General features: G+C 40.1%; 1 protein-coding gene across 1 annotated transcript in view; it reads right to left on the bottom strand.

Annotated features, from left to right (window-relative positions):
• Positions 1 to 16,483, bottom strand: part of KLHL2 (kelch like family member 2) — a 97,132-nt gene that overhangs the window by 30,018 nt on the left and 50,631 nt on the right. Inside the window, exon 5 of the mRNA XM_025439342.3 lies at positions 12,067 to 12,229. Within this exon, the coding sequence (XP_025295127.1) occupies positions 12,067 to 12,229 (163 nt within the window). The remainder of the gene's footprint in view (positions 1 to 12,066; positions 12,230 to 16,483) is intronic.

The following is a 16,483-nucleotide window of genomic DNA, read 5'->3' as shown; positions in this document are numbered from 1 at the left end:
ATGTAAATATGTATTTATTTACTCAGAAAGAAAGAGTGTGCAAGAGTATGCATTTGAGTGGGGGGTAGAAGGAGAGGGAAGGGGTGAGGAGGAAGCAAACTCCCTACTGAGTGTGGAGCCCAACGCAGGGCTTGATCTCATGACCCTGAGATCATGACCTGAGCCCAAACCAAGAGTCAGATGCTTAACCAACTGAGCCACTCAGGTGCCTCTAGGGTATTCTTAATATGACTATATACTTGTCTTTACCAATGTGTTGAATATTTTCATATGAAAACTATATTTCATTACTAAAAATTAGCATCATTTCATTTCAGCCAGAAGAACTCCTCTTAGCATTTCTAAGGCAGGTCTAGTGATGATGAATTCCCTTAGCTTTTTTTGTCTGAGAAAGTATCTCTCCTTTATTTCTGAAGGACAGCTTTGTTAAATTAAGTATTCTTGGTTGGCGGGTCGGTCTCTCTCTCTCTCTCTCTCTCTCTCTCTCGGCACCTTGAATCCCACGAGATATATCTTAGCCTGTAAGATTTCTGCTGAGAAATCTCCCGGATAGCCTTATGGGAGCTCCCTTCTAAGTTACAAGCTTTTCTCCCCTCTCTTGTTGCTTCTAAAATTATCTCTTTGTCTTAGATTTTTTACTGTTTTATTATAATGTGTCTTAGAGAAAATTTCTTTTAAGTTGATTTTGTTTAGTGGCCTATACAAGCTTCATGACTGTAGATATCCAAATCTTCACCCAGATTGGGTAGTTCTCAGCTCTTATCTTTTTAAATAAGCTTTCTGTCCCCTTCTTCCTTTCTTCTTCTAGAACTCCAGTAATTCACCAGTTGGTCCTCTTTTGATGGTACCTCCTAGATCACAAAGCTTTCCTTCACTCTTTTTCATTCTTTTTTCTCCTGTTCTCTTCAGACAGTTCTAAACTTCCTGTCTTCAACCTGCCTGATTCTTTCTTCTGCTTGATCAAGTCTGTTGTTAATCCTCTCCACTGCATTTTTCATTTCTTTCATTGGATTTTTCAGCTCCAAAATTTGTTTGGTTCTTTTCTATGATTTCTCTGTGTTAAACTTCTCATTTTATTCATGTATTGTCTTCCTGAAATCACCAAATTATTGGTGTTTTCTTGTAGCTCATTGAGTTTTCTTAAAATAGCTATTTTGAATTCTGTATCAGGAAACTTAAGCACATCTTGATGTTTTGGGGTTTGGTTATGGGAAAATTACTGTGATCTTTTAGTGGTGCCAAGTTACCTTGATTTTTCATGTTTCTTGGAGTTGTGTGCTGCTGTCTCTGCATTTGAAGCAGCAGTCATCTCCTTCAGTCTTTACTGTCTTCAGGGAAGTAATACCTTCTTTCAGCCCTGCTCGAGATTCTGAGAATTTCTTAGACTTTCTATGGATACATCTGCTCTAAGCTTCTTATTCCCTTCTGTAGAAGAAATCTTAAGCTTGTATGCCAGTCTTTATCCTGCAACACACCAAGGTGAATGCTGACAGCCTCTCTTTTGTTTTCTCAAAGGTGGTGCTACAGCTGAAGTTTGTGGCCTCTCCCTGGCCCACGGATTTGGACCTGCTGCACGTGCTTATTTGTCATCTTCCAAAACTCACTCTTGCCACTTCCTACAAAAGCAGAAACAGAAAACTGGCCACACTGTGAGGGTGGGGGGCACAGCACACAGGGGATGGAGGTGCCCATAGGCCTACTGAGAGGATCCAAGAGAGAGGCTTTCCCAGCAGCTACTGGGCAGGCTTCTTGATAGAAATCTACCACACAGTTAGTAGGAACTATGTCCCATGTATGTCCTCAGAAAGTGCTATGTACCACTTTCCCAGACTTTCTGCCTCCTAGTCTGGATCTCCAGATTTAGTACTCTGAATAGGGCCAGAAAGAAATGGTCACTTTCAGCAGCATTTACACAGCTGGGGAATCTGGGTGCTCACTCACACACACAAACTTGTTGGAGATGGTGGGGCAAAAATGAGGAATGTCTTATGCTACCATGATTAAAAACAAATATTTCCCCAATTAGAAAGAAAAGTGTTGCTATAGACAATCAATTCATTTTATTGTTTTGAGTTCAGTGGACAAATGCTGTCCTAAGTAAGAAAAAAAAAAATGGTTTACCCTCCCTGGCTTAGGCCACTGCCCTACGCTGCTGGCCTTCATACCAAACCTCTTTAGGGCAGATCTTAATACAGAAGCCTCTGCATTTTGATGCACATCACATATTTATCTGTTGCAACACAGCCTCTGGCCCACCCTTCCCCTGTTTTGTTCTTTGGAAGTCCTTTTCTTGGGATTAAAACGTCTTAAGCCCTGCATAGTGTTGCAGTCTCTCCCAGTTTGGATTCTAGAATACTTTTTTCTAAACTTTATTTTTTAAGCTTTTATGTTTTTTAAGTAATCTTTACACCCAAAGTGGGGCTCAGACTTACAACCCCGAGATCAAGAGTACATGCTGTACCAACTGAGCCAGGGAGGCACCCCTATAATCTTTTTAACCAGTCTGTCTCCATTAGCTCTCTAAAATTGGGCATTATCTATGGTCCTGCCTGCCCTGAGCCCTCTTTTCATTTTCTGCTTGTTCTCCCTGAAGCATTCTATCCCATTTGTGTGTCCCCAGTTATATTTAACTAGCACCCCGTATGGATGCTCCCAGATTCAACCTCTCTCCCAAATCTCAATATATGAATCTTCAGCTCTTAGTCTCCACATGACCTGGTTAACCACCATGGCTCTTTCAAACAGACAGAGCCACCCGCAACCACACACCCAGCAACACATACAAGCAGTCCTTTAAAACCTTCACATGATTCACCACTTTAGGCCACTTACCTTGGCTCTACTATCTGAATTTTTCTTCATTGTGAATTTTCCCACTCCTTGCCTGCATGCTTGGCAAAGATTATCTGGCTGAGTCCGATTATCTCCTCAAAATAAATCAAGGTCTTCCAATGGCCTGCTGTCTTTGCCTACTGCTAATAAACTTGCCCAGTTGGAGAACTTCTAAAATTGATAGTGTACTCCACTGCTCATTCTCCTTCAAGCAATCAAGACTGAGACCCACCTACACCTCAAAGAGTGTTAGTACCTTTCTCTGGACACCTGCTTGCCCTCCTGTCCTTTGGTGTCTTAATGGCTCTAGTATCCACATTCCAAGGCTAAGTGAAACCTCAGTCAATTCCTTATTCCCTTTCCTCTCCTTGTTTATTGCGGTAAAACACATAACATAAAATTTACCATCTTTACCTTTTTGAAGTATACAGTTCAGAAGTTTTAAGCAAACTCACATTGCTGTGAAAGCAACCTCCAGAACTACTTCATCTTGCAAATGCGAAACTCCATACTCATTATAGAACTCCCCTTTTCCCCCTCCTACATTCCTTCCTCTCCTTAAACCCTAAAATAAATTCTTTCACAAATCCTGTGGATTTTTTTTCTGTAATGCCAGAGGAAATCATAAGATTTAGTGGTATAAGGGATCTGAAAGGTCCCCTGACACAGCTTTTATGTCAGAGTAACTTCTAAAATTTTCATATTCAATGGGTATCTGGTACATTTTGTGCACATCAACAGGCAGCAAGGCAGTCACACCATTCCTGAACACTTACTATAAGTGGAAGTTCTGCTTTATGTTGTACTAAAACCTTCCTCCCTCTTATTTTGTAACACTGATGCCACCTCTGCCCAGATTAACCTCTCTCCATGCATGAAGTTCCTTCAAACTTTTACAGAGCTTTGTATTCTAAATTTTCTTCCTATGGTTTATAAATTCCTAAGTCTTCTGACCATTCCTTGTATAATTTCGTTTCATGTCTTCACCATCATCCTATCTCCAAGTTCAGGGCTTCCATGTGTCAGTCTCTCTCAAAACACGTAACCTGAAAATGAACTCGATTTCACAGATCTAGCCTGACCCAGGAAGAACAGAATGAGATAATCACATCTTTCTAGACACAGTTACGATATTGTTCTTGAGTACACTATCAGCTAAGACTCTAACATCTTTGGACTGGTTTGACTAATACAAGCCTGATACCTGTCACAAAGCCAAGATAAGAAATTCTTCCTTTTCACTGAGTGATTTCCTATTCAGTTTACTGCACCTCAGGAAGGTACAGAACAAATTAACAGCTACTGCACACTGGCAGTAAAAACACACACCAGGGGATCCCCGAGTGGCTCAGCGGTTTAGTGCCTGCCTTCAGCCCAGGGCGTGATCCTGGGGTCCCAGGATCGAGTCCCACATCAGGCTCCCCGCATGGAGCCTGCTTCTCCCTCTGCCTGTGTCTCTGCTTCTCTCTCTGTGTGTCTCTCATGAATTGAATTAAAAAAAAAAAAAAACTTTAAACAAAAACAACACACACACACACCAAATGCACTTACAACATATTTACTCAAAATGTAATGCTAAAGAGCAGATCATGTCAGAGTTCAGTCTGTTTCCTCTACTCATACTCGGGGTTACTTCTCATATCCCCAGTCTGGCTTCAATCACCTCCTCTCTACCTTCATTACCTTGGCTCTCTGTTAATAACCTCAACTATGGTTTCCAATCCTTTCATTCGCACGTTGACAGATTATTCTGTTTACGGCACAGAGTTTTCACTGTGACTACAGTAACTTGCCCTTACTAGGTTACCACTGCTGCTGAGCAAAGCTAACCGGGTTATGCTGGCATTCAATAATCAGTTCCTTTTCTCTGAACAAATCCCATAACTGAAGTAGGGCATAATTCCCAGTAGTAGAGACTATATCATGAATGTGCAATACATATTAAATATATATATGTATATTTTTTTTAATTTTTTTTTTTATTTATTCATGATAGGCACACAGTGAGAGAGAGAGGCAGAGACACAGGCAGAGGGAGAAGCAGGCTCCATGCACCGGGAGCCTGACGTGGGATTCGATCCCGGATCTCCAGGATCGCGCCCTGGGCCAAAGGCAGGCGCCAAACCGCTGCACCACCCAGGGATCCCCACATATATGTATATTTTAAAAAGATCTATTTATTCATGAGAGACACACAAAGAGAGGCAGAGACACAGGCAGAGGGAGGGGCAGGCTTCTCATGGGGAGACCCATGTGGGACTCGATCTTGAATCCCAGGATCACGCCCTGAGCCAAAGGCAGGTGCTCAAACGCTGAGCCACCCAGGCATCCCTAAACACTTTCATTGTGACAATATACGTTAATATATTACACATATATTGAACCTATATGATGTACACATATATTCTTCCCTATATATAAGGATTCTCTTCACTCTCTAGGACAGATGAGCTTTCCTGTTTGCTTCCCTTCTGCAACTAAAATAAGATTATCAAGAAATGAAAGGACTGTCTCTCCTTTTTTTCCTAAGGATTGGTCACACCAGGTCTACTGGACTCATTAGCTCTGGTCCCTCATCCTAAATTAAGTCCAATGGAATCAATAATAAAAGTCTAAAGTTTTGCCTTTTCAGTTTTGCACCTAGTGATAAGCTACAAAGTACCCTTTTTGTTTGATTCTCAACACCCAATACCTTTTTGATCAAAATTAAGTGCCACGAAGATTCCTATAATTCCTCTATATTCCATGTAGTACGGAATTCCATCTGAGAAATGAGGGTAAGTACCTGGATAACAACAGCACTTTAGACCCACAAACAGCTCATCCCTGAGAGACAGAGTGTTTTTGGGAAAATAAAAATCTCCCTGGTTTTCAGTAACCTAATTAATAAAATAAGTTTTAGACTAGATAACCGCTATGGTCCCTACAAGTGCAAATACTCTGTGATTCTTTCATTCTGAATACTACTAATCTCTAGGGGAAAAAAATTACATATATATCTCCAGCAGCTCCATTAACAGACAGTTTTGGTGAAACCTAGAAACAGCTAAGTCATCTGAATGAGAAAAACTATCAACCCAAAGCAGAGTGGAGAGATTGCATGTCGCTGACTAGGACACAAATGAGAACTATAATGAATGTAAAAATGTAAAAATGATTAATTCCTGCAAGAAGCATCAATTAAGTCCGCATGGATTCATCAAGAACTGCTGTACATCAAATGCTTTCACAGTTCTCCAAAGGAAGAATCTTCTGGATCAGTAGATTAACATTTCAACAGATCCTCAGATAATCAGCACCTATTCGTTAGCATGCATATCACACAGTCAAGGCCAGTAATACTACTATTAAAACCACTTTCTCAACACAAGGTTATTTCAAAAGGGCAGCTTTCAAAATCATGGCTTAATTTGACAGATGTTCACCCGAGGCAGTGATTCCTGGCCCAATAAGTTACAGAATGATGGGCAAATGATTGAAGCAGACTGATTGCAAAAATAAATAAATAAATAAAATGTTATGGGAACTACTTTTACAGAGAATAAGGCATAATCTAGACACAGTGAATCTGAGTGTAAGTGGAATATTATTGGCTTATAAACTCCTTGTAAGTGGGGGTTAAATCGCGCTGAGACTCTTACCACCCACAGCGGCCGGGGTAAAGGCAGGCACATAAACAGGGAGGCTCTGAAAGGACAGACCATTGAGACTAGCTGAACGGCCAAGAGATTGCTGGGTAACTGGCATCAGAGAGCAGATTTATGAAGTAACACAAGAGCATGAGGAGGCAGGAAGATGTCAGCACAAAGCTGTTTCAAACACCAACCAGGTGTTCTAAATACCAACAAGGTTCAACACGCCCTGGAACTGCGTTCCAAGGTGGCAGGTGGGTGTATGGAGGAACGATGGTGGTCACAAGCAAGTTTCAGCAGGAAGTCTCAAGGAAGCCAAGAGTATAGATTCTGAGATTGCTGACAGCAGAAGAAAGGAAGAAGAGAGGGAAGAGGCAATCTAGGTGTTGAAGACACAAGAAGACGTGGAGGCCTGGAGAGAAAACAGGCTGCAGGCCGCCAGCCAGTCGGCGTAGAGCCAAGGATGGTGACAGGGACCGAATGACCATCTGAACCATACCCCTTTACCCGCCTTCCCAGTGGGTTGGGGGAGTAGGCCCCTGAGGGAGTTTGCCCCCGACACACAGGTGTCAGGGGAAAGCAACATTTCACTTAAGACCTAGGGAGAGGGGACTCACGTGAAACGTGAAAACAGCTGGGCATATAAAAATGGTCATTGTGCCAGGATTGTGGAAAGGCTATAAGGAGGGCCACGCAGGCCAAGATGCAAACAGACAACAGGGTTAAGAGCAAGAGGAGGGCGAAAAAGAAACTCAAAGTATGTCAGTGACTGGAGAAGACTTCTTTGCAGGTTTTCTTGTACTGAGGAACGTGGAGTGTTCGCCGATCCCAGAATTTCAGCTGGAACACTGGCTTGAAAATCGTACTGCAAATCTCCCCAGAGATCACTAAGAACTGATGCCAAGTAGCTTCGCAAAATTTTAGTGTGGGGAGAGGTGAGATGAAGGAATGATGAAAAATCTAAATCTATTGTTTCCTTACATCTGTTTGAAATACTTACAGTTCTACAACCGGCAACTTTCGTCACCACAGAAGGCTAAATAAAATTCTTATTTCAAGTTAAAATTAAAATCTAACTTCCAGAACAGTCTGGGACTATTAAAATGCATTGAAACTAGTAGGTTCAGTTTTTATCTCCTCTATATTTTTATCCTGGAGAAAATGCTAAAAACAAAGGTATTTGTGATTTGGGAAACTGTTAAAATACGGGCACCACTCAAAACACATGGGAAGTAAAAGCACCCACGAGCCAGCATTAGCCAAACAAGTCTATACAACTTGGAATTAGGTGTGAAATTTTTCTTCTGTAGGCATGAAGCAAAAATAATCTCATATAGCTTTTTAGCTAAGAAAATACTCATTCAAGAGCATTACAAAGGCTTATCAGTCCAGAACCCCATGCCTCAACACGCAGATCATTTAACCTGGCTGGTCTGTCACCCTCAACTGCCTCCCATTTGGAGAACATATCGCTACATGCCCCGGTGAAGCGGCGTGGGCCAGCGTGGGCCAGCGTGGCAGGCTGTGACCACCAGCATCAGCTGCTGAAGCCACGGAGTGTAGCAGGGCAAGCAGCAAGGATTTACACCCTCCCTGCTCAGACTTTCTACCCTGCCCACTAGTTTCTCACATTTTTACTTTCTTTAGAAATGTGATATTAGGGCAGCCCGGGTGGTTCAGCGATTTAGCGCCGCCTTCAGCCCAGGGCGTGATCCTGGAGTCCTGGGATCAAGTCCTGCGTCGGGCTCCCCTCATGGAGCCTGCTTCTCCCTCTGCCTGGGTCTCTGTCTCTCTCTCTCTCTCTCTCTCTGTGTCTCTAATGAATGAATAAATAAAATCTTTTTTTTTTAAATGTGATATTATGAAAAATAAGCATGAGTTCATAGAAGAGATTTCCATGGAACACCTTAATTCTTTCATCACACCTGTACAATTTAATTTATTCTAATTAACACCAGAGAACTCATTTCCACTCTGCAGGAGAAACCAATGGAGCAGATCTTATGTCCAGAATCTCTGTGAGTTTCCAAAGGACAGGAGTGCTCCAGCCTCTGAAGTACAGGGATGCTTGGGATCCGAAAGTACCCTGAGGTGAAGCGAGCCCTCTTTCCTTCCCCATCCTTTCTCTCTGTCGGCTCCCTTCTCTCCTTCCTTCTTTCCATGTCTGTCTGTCTGTCTGTATGAACCCCTTCTATTGCTCTGTATTCCTTCCTTTCTCTCTTTCTTTCTTACCTGTCACAGGCCCTATTCAGCCCACCATCTAGGACGGAAAAATAAAAAAAGGTGTTAACTTTCTCAAATGCCACTGTCCCGCTTCACTCTCTCAGATACTTACAGGCGCTCTGTGATTTGAATTTGAAAGTAATTTAGGAGTTTGAGTAGATCTTCTGGATGCACAAAGTGCTTGAATTGTAAAAAGAAAGGAAGGGAGGAAGGGCTAAAAAACAATTATTTGTTCACAGCAGGAAAACAAACAGTTCTCTTTCTGTGCAGACTCCTTACCTCCCCACCTCCTATTTGCTTAAAATATAAACAACCAGATATTTTCACTAGAAAGAACTGTTTTTTAGTATTATTCTGAATTATTTACGTTAGAAAGTTTGTTATTAATGTATCAAAGTATATGGAAATAGATTCTCTATGTGAAGTTGGTCACTGGGATTTTATTTCTCTAAAATTATAAGGATGGGGCACCTGGGTGGCTCAGTCGATTGAGGGTCTGCCCTTAGCTCACTCAGGTCATGATCTCTGGAGTCCTGGGATCCAGCCCCAAGTAGGGCTTCCTGCTCAGCGAGGAGTCTGCTTCTTTCTCTCTTCTGCCCCTCCCCAGAGCTCATGCTCTCTCTCTCTCAAATAAATAAAATCTTTTAAAAAAATAAATTATAAGAATGAAATAGATGAAATAATGACAGAATTGTGTCAAATAACACAAGAGGATGCAAAAATTCATCAAGATGTAGACTTGCCGCTCAGATTTCATTAAAAAGTTTACATGTAAAAAATAATAACAGAGGAAGGGGATAGTTAATAACAGAGGGGTATACAGTTGAAACAAGACTTTCCATGAATTGACAACTCTTTTTTTTTTTTTTTTTGAATTGACAACTCTTAATGTTTGATGATGAGTACTGTGCTATTTTCACGTGTTGCAATTTTTCATAATAAAAGATGTCGTTAAATGTTACTTATAAACTCGAGCAAATGTAAGATTCAAAAGCGTGGTATAAAAGCAGTATATCCTTTAAGACTAGGCTTTGATGGGGGCGCTTAGTCAGGTAAGCGTCTGACTCTTGGTCTCGACTCCGGTCATGATCTCAGAGTCATGAGATTCAGCCCCGAGTGTTGGGCTCCACACTCAGCAGCATCTGCTTGAAATTCTCTCTCCTTCTCCCTCTGCCCCTCTCCCCTCTCTCTTTCTCTAAAATAAATCTTTAGAAATAAATACACACAATAAAATATAGTGCATTAAACAGTAAGAATTAAGAGTATCCGGCTGGCTCAGTCAGTTGAGCATCCAACTCTTTCTTGGTTTGCAACTCAGGTCATGATCTCATGGGTCATGGTATCGAGCCCCGAATAGCGTTCTGTGCTTAGTGGGGAGCCTGCTTTTCTCCTTCTCCCACTGCCCCTCCCCAATCCTGCACACTCTCTCTCTCTCAAATAAATATTTTTTTAAAAATTAAGAATTAATTTTTCTTTATAATTTTGTTGAAAAGGACATAAACTGTCCACAAAAAATTCTTTGCATAACTATGAAGGACTCTACAAACTAAGACACAGAGGGGTTTAAATTCTGGTGGATAACTCTTCACATTCTGTAGTGTGCTACAATACATTTAAGATTTTAAATAACAGAAAGAAATAATTAAATGTGATAAAAATCTCCTAAACACACGGCACATAAGTTGGTTCTGAGAGAAGCAGAACCAAGAGTTCCAGTACATCATGTGAATTATGTGTGGACATCTTTTGCATGAATCCTGTTTACTCATTCTGTCCCCAGTCCCTTTCCCTATCTCTTAAAAGTCAGTAATGTGTATCAAGTCATGTGAGACAACTAGCTGCCCAGGAAAGATATGTTAAACAGTGATTGTTTCATGAACAAAAAAATTATCAAAAAAAATATACAAGCCTCCTTCATTTTCCCAATAGAAATCACTTATAATGGGCACGTTATGTCTAGAGTGAATGGATCTTGCAGATTTAGAGAGAAAATTTTCTATTTAGTTGAAGAACAGCTGAAGAACACTGGAACACATCGGTGAATCCAAATTTGTCTTGGGTTTTTCTTAAAATGCCTCATCCTACTCAAAAGGATTACATGAATATCATTACATATTATAGGCATTCCCCAACTTACAGAAGAGTTGTGTGCTGAAAGTTCATCTGTAAACAAGCTTTCTGAAATTCAGATCACATTTTCCCACTGAAAGAATTTTATAAAAGGTAGTCAGGCCAACAAGGCCACCCCAAAGAAATCTATAAAGTTCAAATTTCCTGGACCCACTATGTCTCACCACAGCACTGTGGGTTTTCTTTTTCTCTAACACCTTACCATTATTTCTTTGGCAAATACCATAGAGATTCTAGCATCATTCCTCTTCAATGCTTTGTGCATGCACATGTATACATACATGTGCACACATGCGTACACCCTTATCCAGGTCTACGTGCCACAGTGTCCCCTACTCGTCCGAGTAAGCACCGTGAAGCGGACCTGAGACAAGGGGCTCTTGCACTTGAAGGCTGGAGGAAGTTGAGGTTCTAATGCATATTAAGGGGCAGTGGTCATGGTAGGTTCTATAATAACTGTTCTTACTGGGGCTCACAAATACAGGAAGAGATGGTGGGTTATAACTTCCACCAGGTTTATCTTCCCAAAGATGGTTAAAAAATTAGAAATTTCCTAATAATCATTTTTAATATGTATTTTTTAAATGCTTATAAACTCAGACCAAATAAATTAAGGGTTACTTTTTTGTACTTCAGCTACATTCAAAAGTTTAACAAGCAACTCTCCGCCTGGACTGGAGAGATAGATGGGAGATCAGAGGGTCCTATACAGCAACCAGAGTGATGGCTTCCTTGGTAACAGCAATGGGCTGCCCTCTGCCACGGGAGGCCCTGGGAACTAGTGTCAAAGAAGAAAGACGCCTATATTCTGGATCTACTTTTCCACTCTGCCCAAAGGCAACTAGACTTCATCGCCTTGAAAATTTTTAAGCCACAAAACTGTGGCTTCAAGAAAAGGGTGTACACAGCTACAGGGATAAAACGACTTAATTTCATATGCAAACATTTCCTCATATGTCTGTTAATTTGATGATTTGAAAGATAAAGACATGGGGATGCAGTACTCGCATAAAACTAGCTATTCTATTCTTTAGGCCCAATACCAATTTCTAGGGTTCTTTTTAAGTTCAGAATTTTATAAACATGCTTCAGTTAGGTAGTGACACATTATAAGTTTTTAAATGTATTTTTATAAAGTCCAGATCCAGAAACATGATAGAACTTTCCAGAAATCACTACAGAATTACATCAGAACTCAGGAGTTCTAGACTCCTCCGTCTCAAAGTCAGCCAAAGTCTATTCCACTTGCCTGCATAGGTGTTGGCTTTGTTCAGGAGGTCTGTGCATGCATGCATATCAGCAAAAGCCCGAATTCCTAAGCAGTTGACAGGGTGAAGCTGAGATTCCAAAAATTCACAGCAAGTCTTCTTCACATCCTGTAACTGTAACAGACCAGCTGCGGGGAGAAGTACCTGCAACATGCAATTAAGTCCAGTTAGGCAGGTGGATGGGGGAACACTCACTATTTAGCACTCCTCTACAGATCACAATACATGCAGCCATAACTTGTGATCTGCATCCAGACCCAAATAGTCCACAGATCCAAACGCTCCATAGAAAGGAACGCAACATTTGCAAAAAGGGTGATGCCCCACATTCCCCAAGATTTCTACAGAGTATCTGTCAAAGATCCTGTCTTGGTCTTTGAACCTAAGAAATACCCAGGTCATATTAGGTTAATGGTTCTTTTTTATAAGCACAAACAAAATGTACCTTTGAATTTAAAAACATAAATTATTAGCATGCTAGGGGGTGCTATGGTTCAGTGGAAATGGTCTTTTTTTACCCTCAATTCAAGAAGTCATGAGCTTCAGTGATTTGTGGGGAAGGCCTGAGCCCAAAGTAATACATACCACAGCAAAGCCTCATTTTGCTCTCCCACTGTCTGAATAACACAATAAACTGCTTTCCTTAGAGGAGAGTACAATTTTAAATTCAACAGTCTCAGTATAAGCACTTTCTCTAAAATGTAATAAATGTGCTAAAAAGGAAAACACAAAATGCAATTACCTAATACTAACTTTTTAATTTGTATTCAAATAACTCCAAGAGATTTTGTATTAATTATAAGTTTTTCTGTAGGATTTAACCAGTATCTTCACTATCAACACTACATCCAATACTACAACTGCTTTTCAAAAGAGGTCAATAATGGAAACATTTTTTTCTTGTAAGTGAATTAGTGTGAAGCTATGTTAAGTACCGCATTTGAAAGTCAAATTAAATAGGAAAACTTCATTTAAAAGAAAAAGTTCTTGAACATCTGCTGCTCTTTTATAAAAGCCAAAAGAAAAAAATAAACCTCAGCTATTAGAACAATGGTCAATTTTAGAAAAGATCACATTAGCATAAAAAAATAAATAAAACCTAAGTTCCTTCAGGAATTGACTCTCATATATGCCAAGCTGTAGCCCAAAGAAAAAGAGAGAAAAAAAACAGTAGTTTGGGATACCTTTTATAAGTTTTCTATCTCTATGTAATAAATCTTAAATGCAGAAAAGAAAGAGTGTGTTCACGTCTTTCTGTAACACAATCTAGTCTATTTTTTTAAAGGAACCAAAGAAGTTTTACCTTCCAGATCTAGAGGCTGCATGTGGGTTAACCCACATGTACACAATCAAATGGTCAGGAATTAAGGACTGAAGAGAATAATTTCATGTATTTTAGTGCAACTTCACCAACTAATATTAGTTTTCTCTAAAAATATAGCAGTATCTAGCGACCTTTTCCTTCTGAATTTAAGAAAAATAAAGTGCAAATAACGCTGTTTAGAGCCAAACCTTTTGAATAATATGTATAGAGCGTTTCATTATGTTATGAGAATGATCTCCATGGAAACCTTTAGTTGTTGATAATTTGCAAATTGGAGGTTTTTCTACGCTGGTATAATTGTGCTCTGAAGCAACATAAAGTACATTCCAAGATGCTTAACAGTGCTGCCATTTAATTCAGCAAACACATATAGTTAAGAAAGTGGTCTTCAGTGTAAGATTTAATCTCTGTGAAATTTGCATAAATAGTAACCATCACCCATCTTATCAGCATTTTCCCAGAGACAATACAGTGTGGGAAAGCAGTATTGAACCCGGTGGTAATCCAGAAAGACAGGAGCCCTGGGGGGAAAAAAAATCAGTGAGCAGAAACGGGCTCACTCATTCACTGTTGGTAGGAGTGTATACTGGCTCAGTGTTCTTGAAACCCAATTTGCCCATTTCAATCAGAATTACAAATGCATGTATCCTCCAACCCAGCAATTTAATGTACACATACACTAACAAATGCACAAAAATCTCACGTGCACAAGACATTCACTGAACACCACTGTGGGTTAACAGCGGAAGTTAGGAAAAAGCCTACACGTCCACTGCAAGGAGACTGATGAAACGCTTGTACCCTCCATTCAATAGAATACTCTGCAGTCATTCAAAACAATGAGGAAACTATGAATGAGACAGTTTCTAAGATATATTCCTAAGCGAAAAAAAAACAGTGATTGATTCAGACTATGCTAACATACACATATACATCCTCACTTATACACACATCTATCTAAAAGAGCAGCTACAGCAGGCGTTTAAAACTTTTATTTTGCTTCCTCACCTTCGACTTCATCACTACCAAGCCCAGATCTACCTTATAAGGAGACTGAAATTCATGAACCGTAGAGTAAGTATGCCAGCGACAGAAAAGTCATTTCAATTGTAGGCCATGTAGCTAGAAATTCACATGTAATTTTTAATTGATGGCAATGATGATGGTCCCATGCTTGGCAAATAATATGTACGAAATACACCTTAAGTGTTAGTCAAATGTATAAAACAAGTTTATTCATAATATCCTTCTGTCTGTAAATCCTTTAAAAATGCCTCAGTTTTATGATGTAATTTTACTAGGACTAAATTTCAATAGCTCATAATTATTAATTACACACAGCTTCAAAAACCATGAATAATTGGCCCAGGCTTACTAACATGACCCACGGTGACCATCAGTTACTCATGATGAAAACAGGAAAGCAGCCAGGGGCACATCAACTTTCTAGATTACTTTATTTATTAGATAGCCAGCAAAAAGAAGACAAAATAAAAAGTGCTCCTAATTTCAGATGAACCATATCCCACAACCTGAACCACTCAAACCATTGGCAACCTAAGAGCCTTGGGATCAAATCAAATCAAACCCTCTAATTCATCTGATAAAGAAACCAAATCCTAGAAGAGGCCAAAAGACGGGACCACGTGGTACAGCTGGTCAGTAGAAAGCTAAGAATATGATCAACTTTGCCAGCTTTCGGTCTACAATTCTTTCCTCTACCTTGAGCCCTCTCTGTAGGTGCAGACTGGAAGTGTTTGTCCAATTTCTAAGTATCCAATACTTCTCTTTTCAGCAAGAGTAATAAAGATGACAATCACTTCAACAATACATTCCTGCAATTGCTTCTACTTACTGAGTAATTACTACATCAGGCACTGTGCTAAGCAATTGGCAGGCGATAATATCTCATTATCCCCATTATATGCAAATGAATACAGAGCTTGGAGAAGCTGGGTAACTTGCCCAAGGTCACACACCTGGTGTGGGACAGTTCAAGTCGGCAGGAGAGCAGTCTTAACTACAGTGAGTATAATGCTTTTGGATGGCACCCACGTGAACATTCTTATGTCAATAGGAGTAGGTTTTTCAAGTTACTATTTATTCCAATAATATATGACTCTTAAGTTCACTTATTTAAAGCAAGAATTGAGTCAACATAGGGAAAAACACTAAAAATTTAATAGCGTCAGCAGTAGAGAATACGGTAAAATCATATGAAGGTGACACACAAATTACTAAACTTTGAAAACCTCTGATTTGGGAGCTCACATTTAGTACTCTAATCCTTCAACATGCAATATCGTTCTGGTTCTTATGGCTTTTGTGTGTCACTGGAAAGGGAGCATGCGCTTTAAATCCAGGGCCATCACAACCCCATGGCATATTTTCTACAGAGTGGATAAACTCTACTATTAGTAACAAATGCGGAAAACACCTACCAATGTAAAGAAGTGGTTTCTTAATTTGCTATTTAGGTCACAAAAATATCTTGGGCATTGTAATGAAGAGGTCTGAAGAATAAATTTATGCCTTTAAAACTAATTTTTCTGAGCTCCCTAGAGCAAAGGTACAGTTGAATCGTGCTGCTTCTTACATGAAGTGGAATCATATTGACACAATAAACCTCCAGCCACATAGCGTTATGACCTAACGGAAAATTTCCATTTGCTCCATTTTCCACATCAACGCTGAGATTGATGAAAATAACCCTAAGGCACTCTATGATCTAAAGGATATTCCAAAACATCAAAGAGAAAGCAATTATGTTTGTTATATAATACAAACGTTAATCATATAGTCTAAGAATCGAAAAGTGATTAATTCCCACAGAGTATATATGCCAAGGGAGGGCAACACTCCAGAAACTGAAATACTTCTCTCGATTATGTCGAGGCCTAAGAAAGACATAAAGCTGGCAGTGTGTCTTGGGGTCCAGGCCTCACCTCTCCTTCCAGCAGCCTCGTCCTCGTTCCCCGTGAGTTCTCTTCTACCAGCCCTGAGCTCTCCACTCACAAGCTGGTGTCCTCACCACGATCTCTCAGGCCCTCTCAGCTCACCACTAACAGCTTCAC

The sequence above is a fragment of the Canis lupus genome, chromosome 15 (assembly GCF_003254725.2).
Source record: "Canis lupus dingo isolate Sandy chromosome 15, ASM325472v2, whole genome shotgun sequence".
Lineage (NCBI taxonomy): Eukaryota > Metazoa > Chordata > Mammalia > Carnivora > Canidae > Canis > Canis lupus.
The sequence above is the reverse complement of the archived record's forward strand: the minus strand, read 5'-3'. Positions and strand labels throughout refer to the sequence as shown.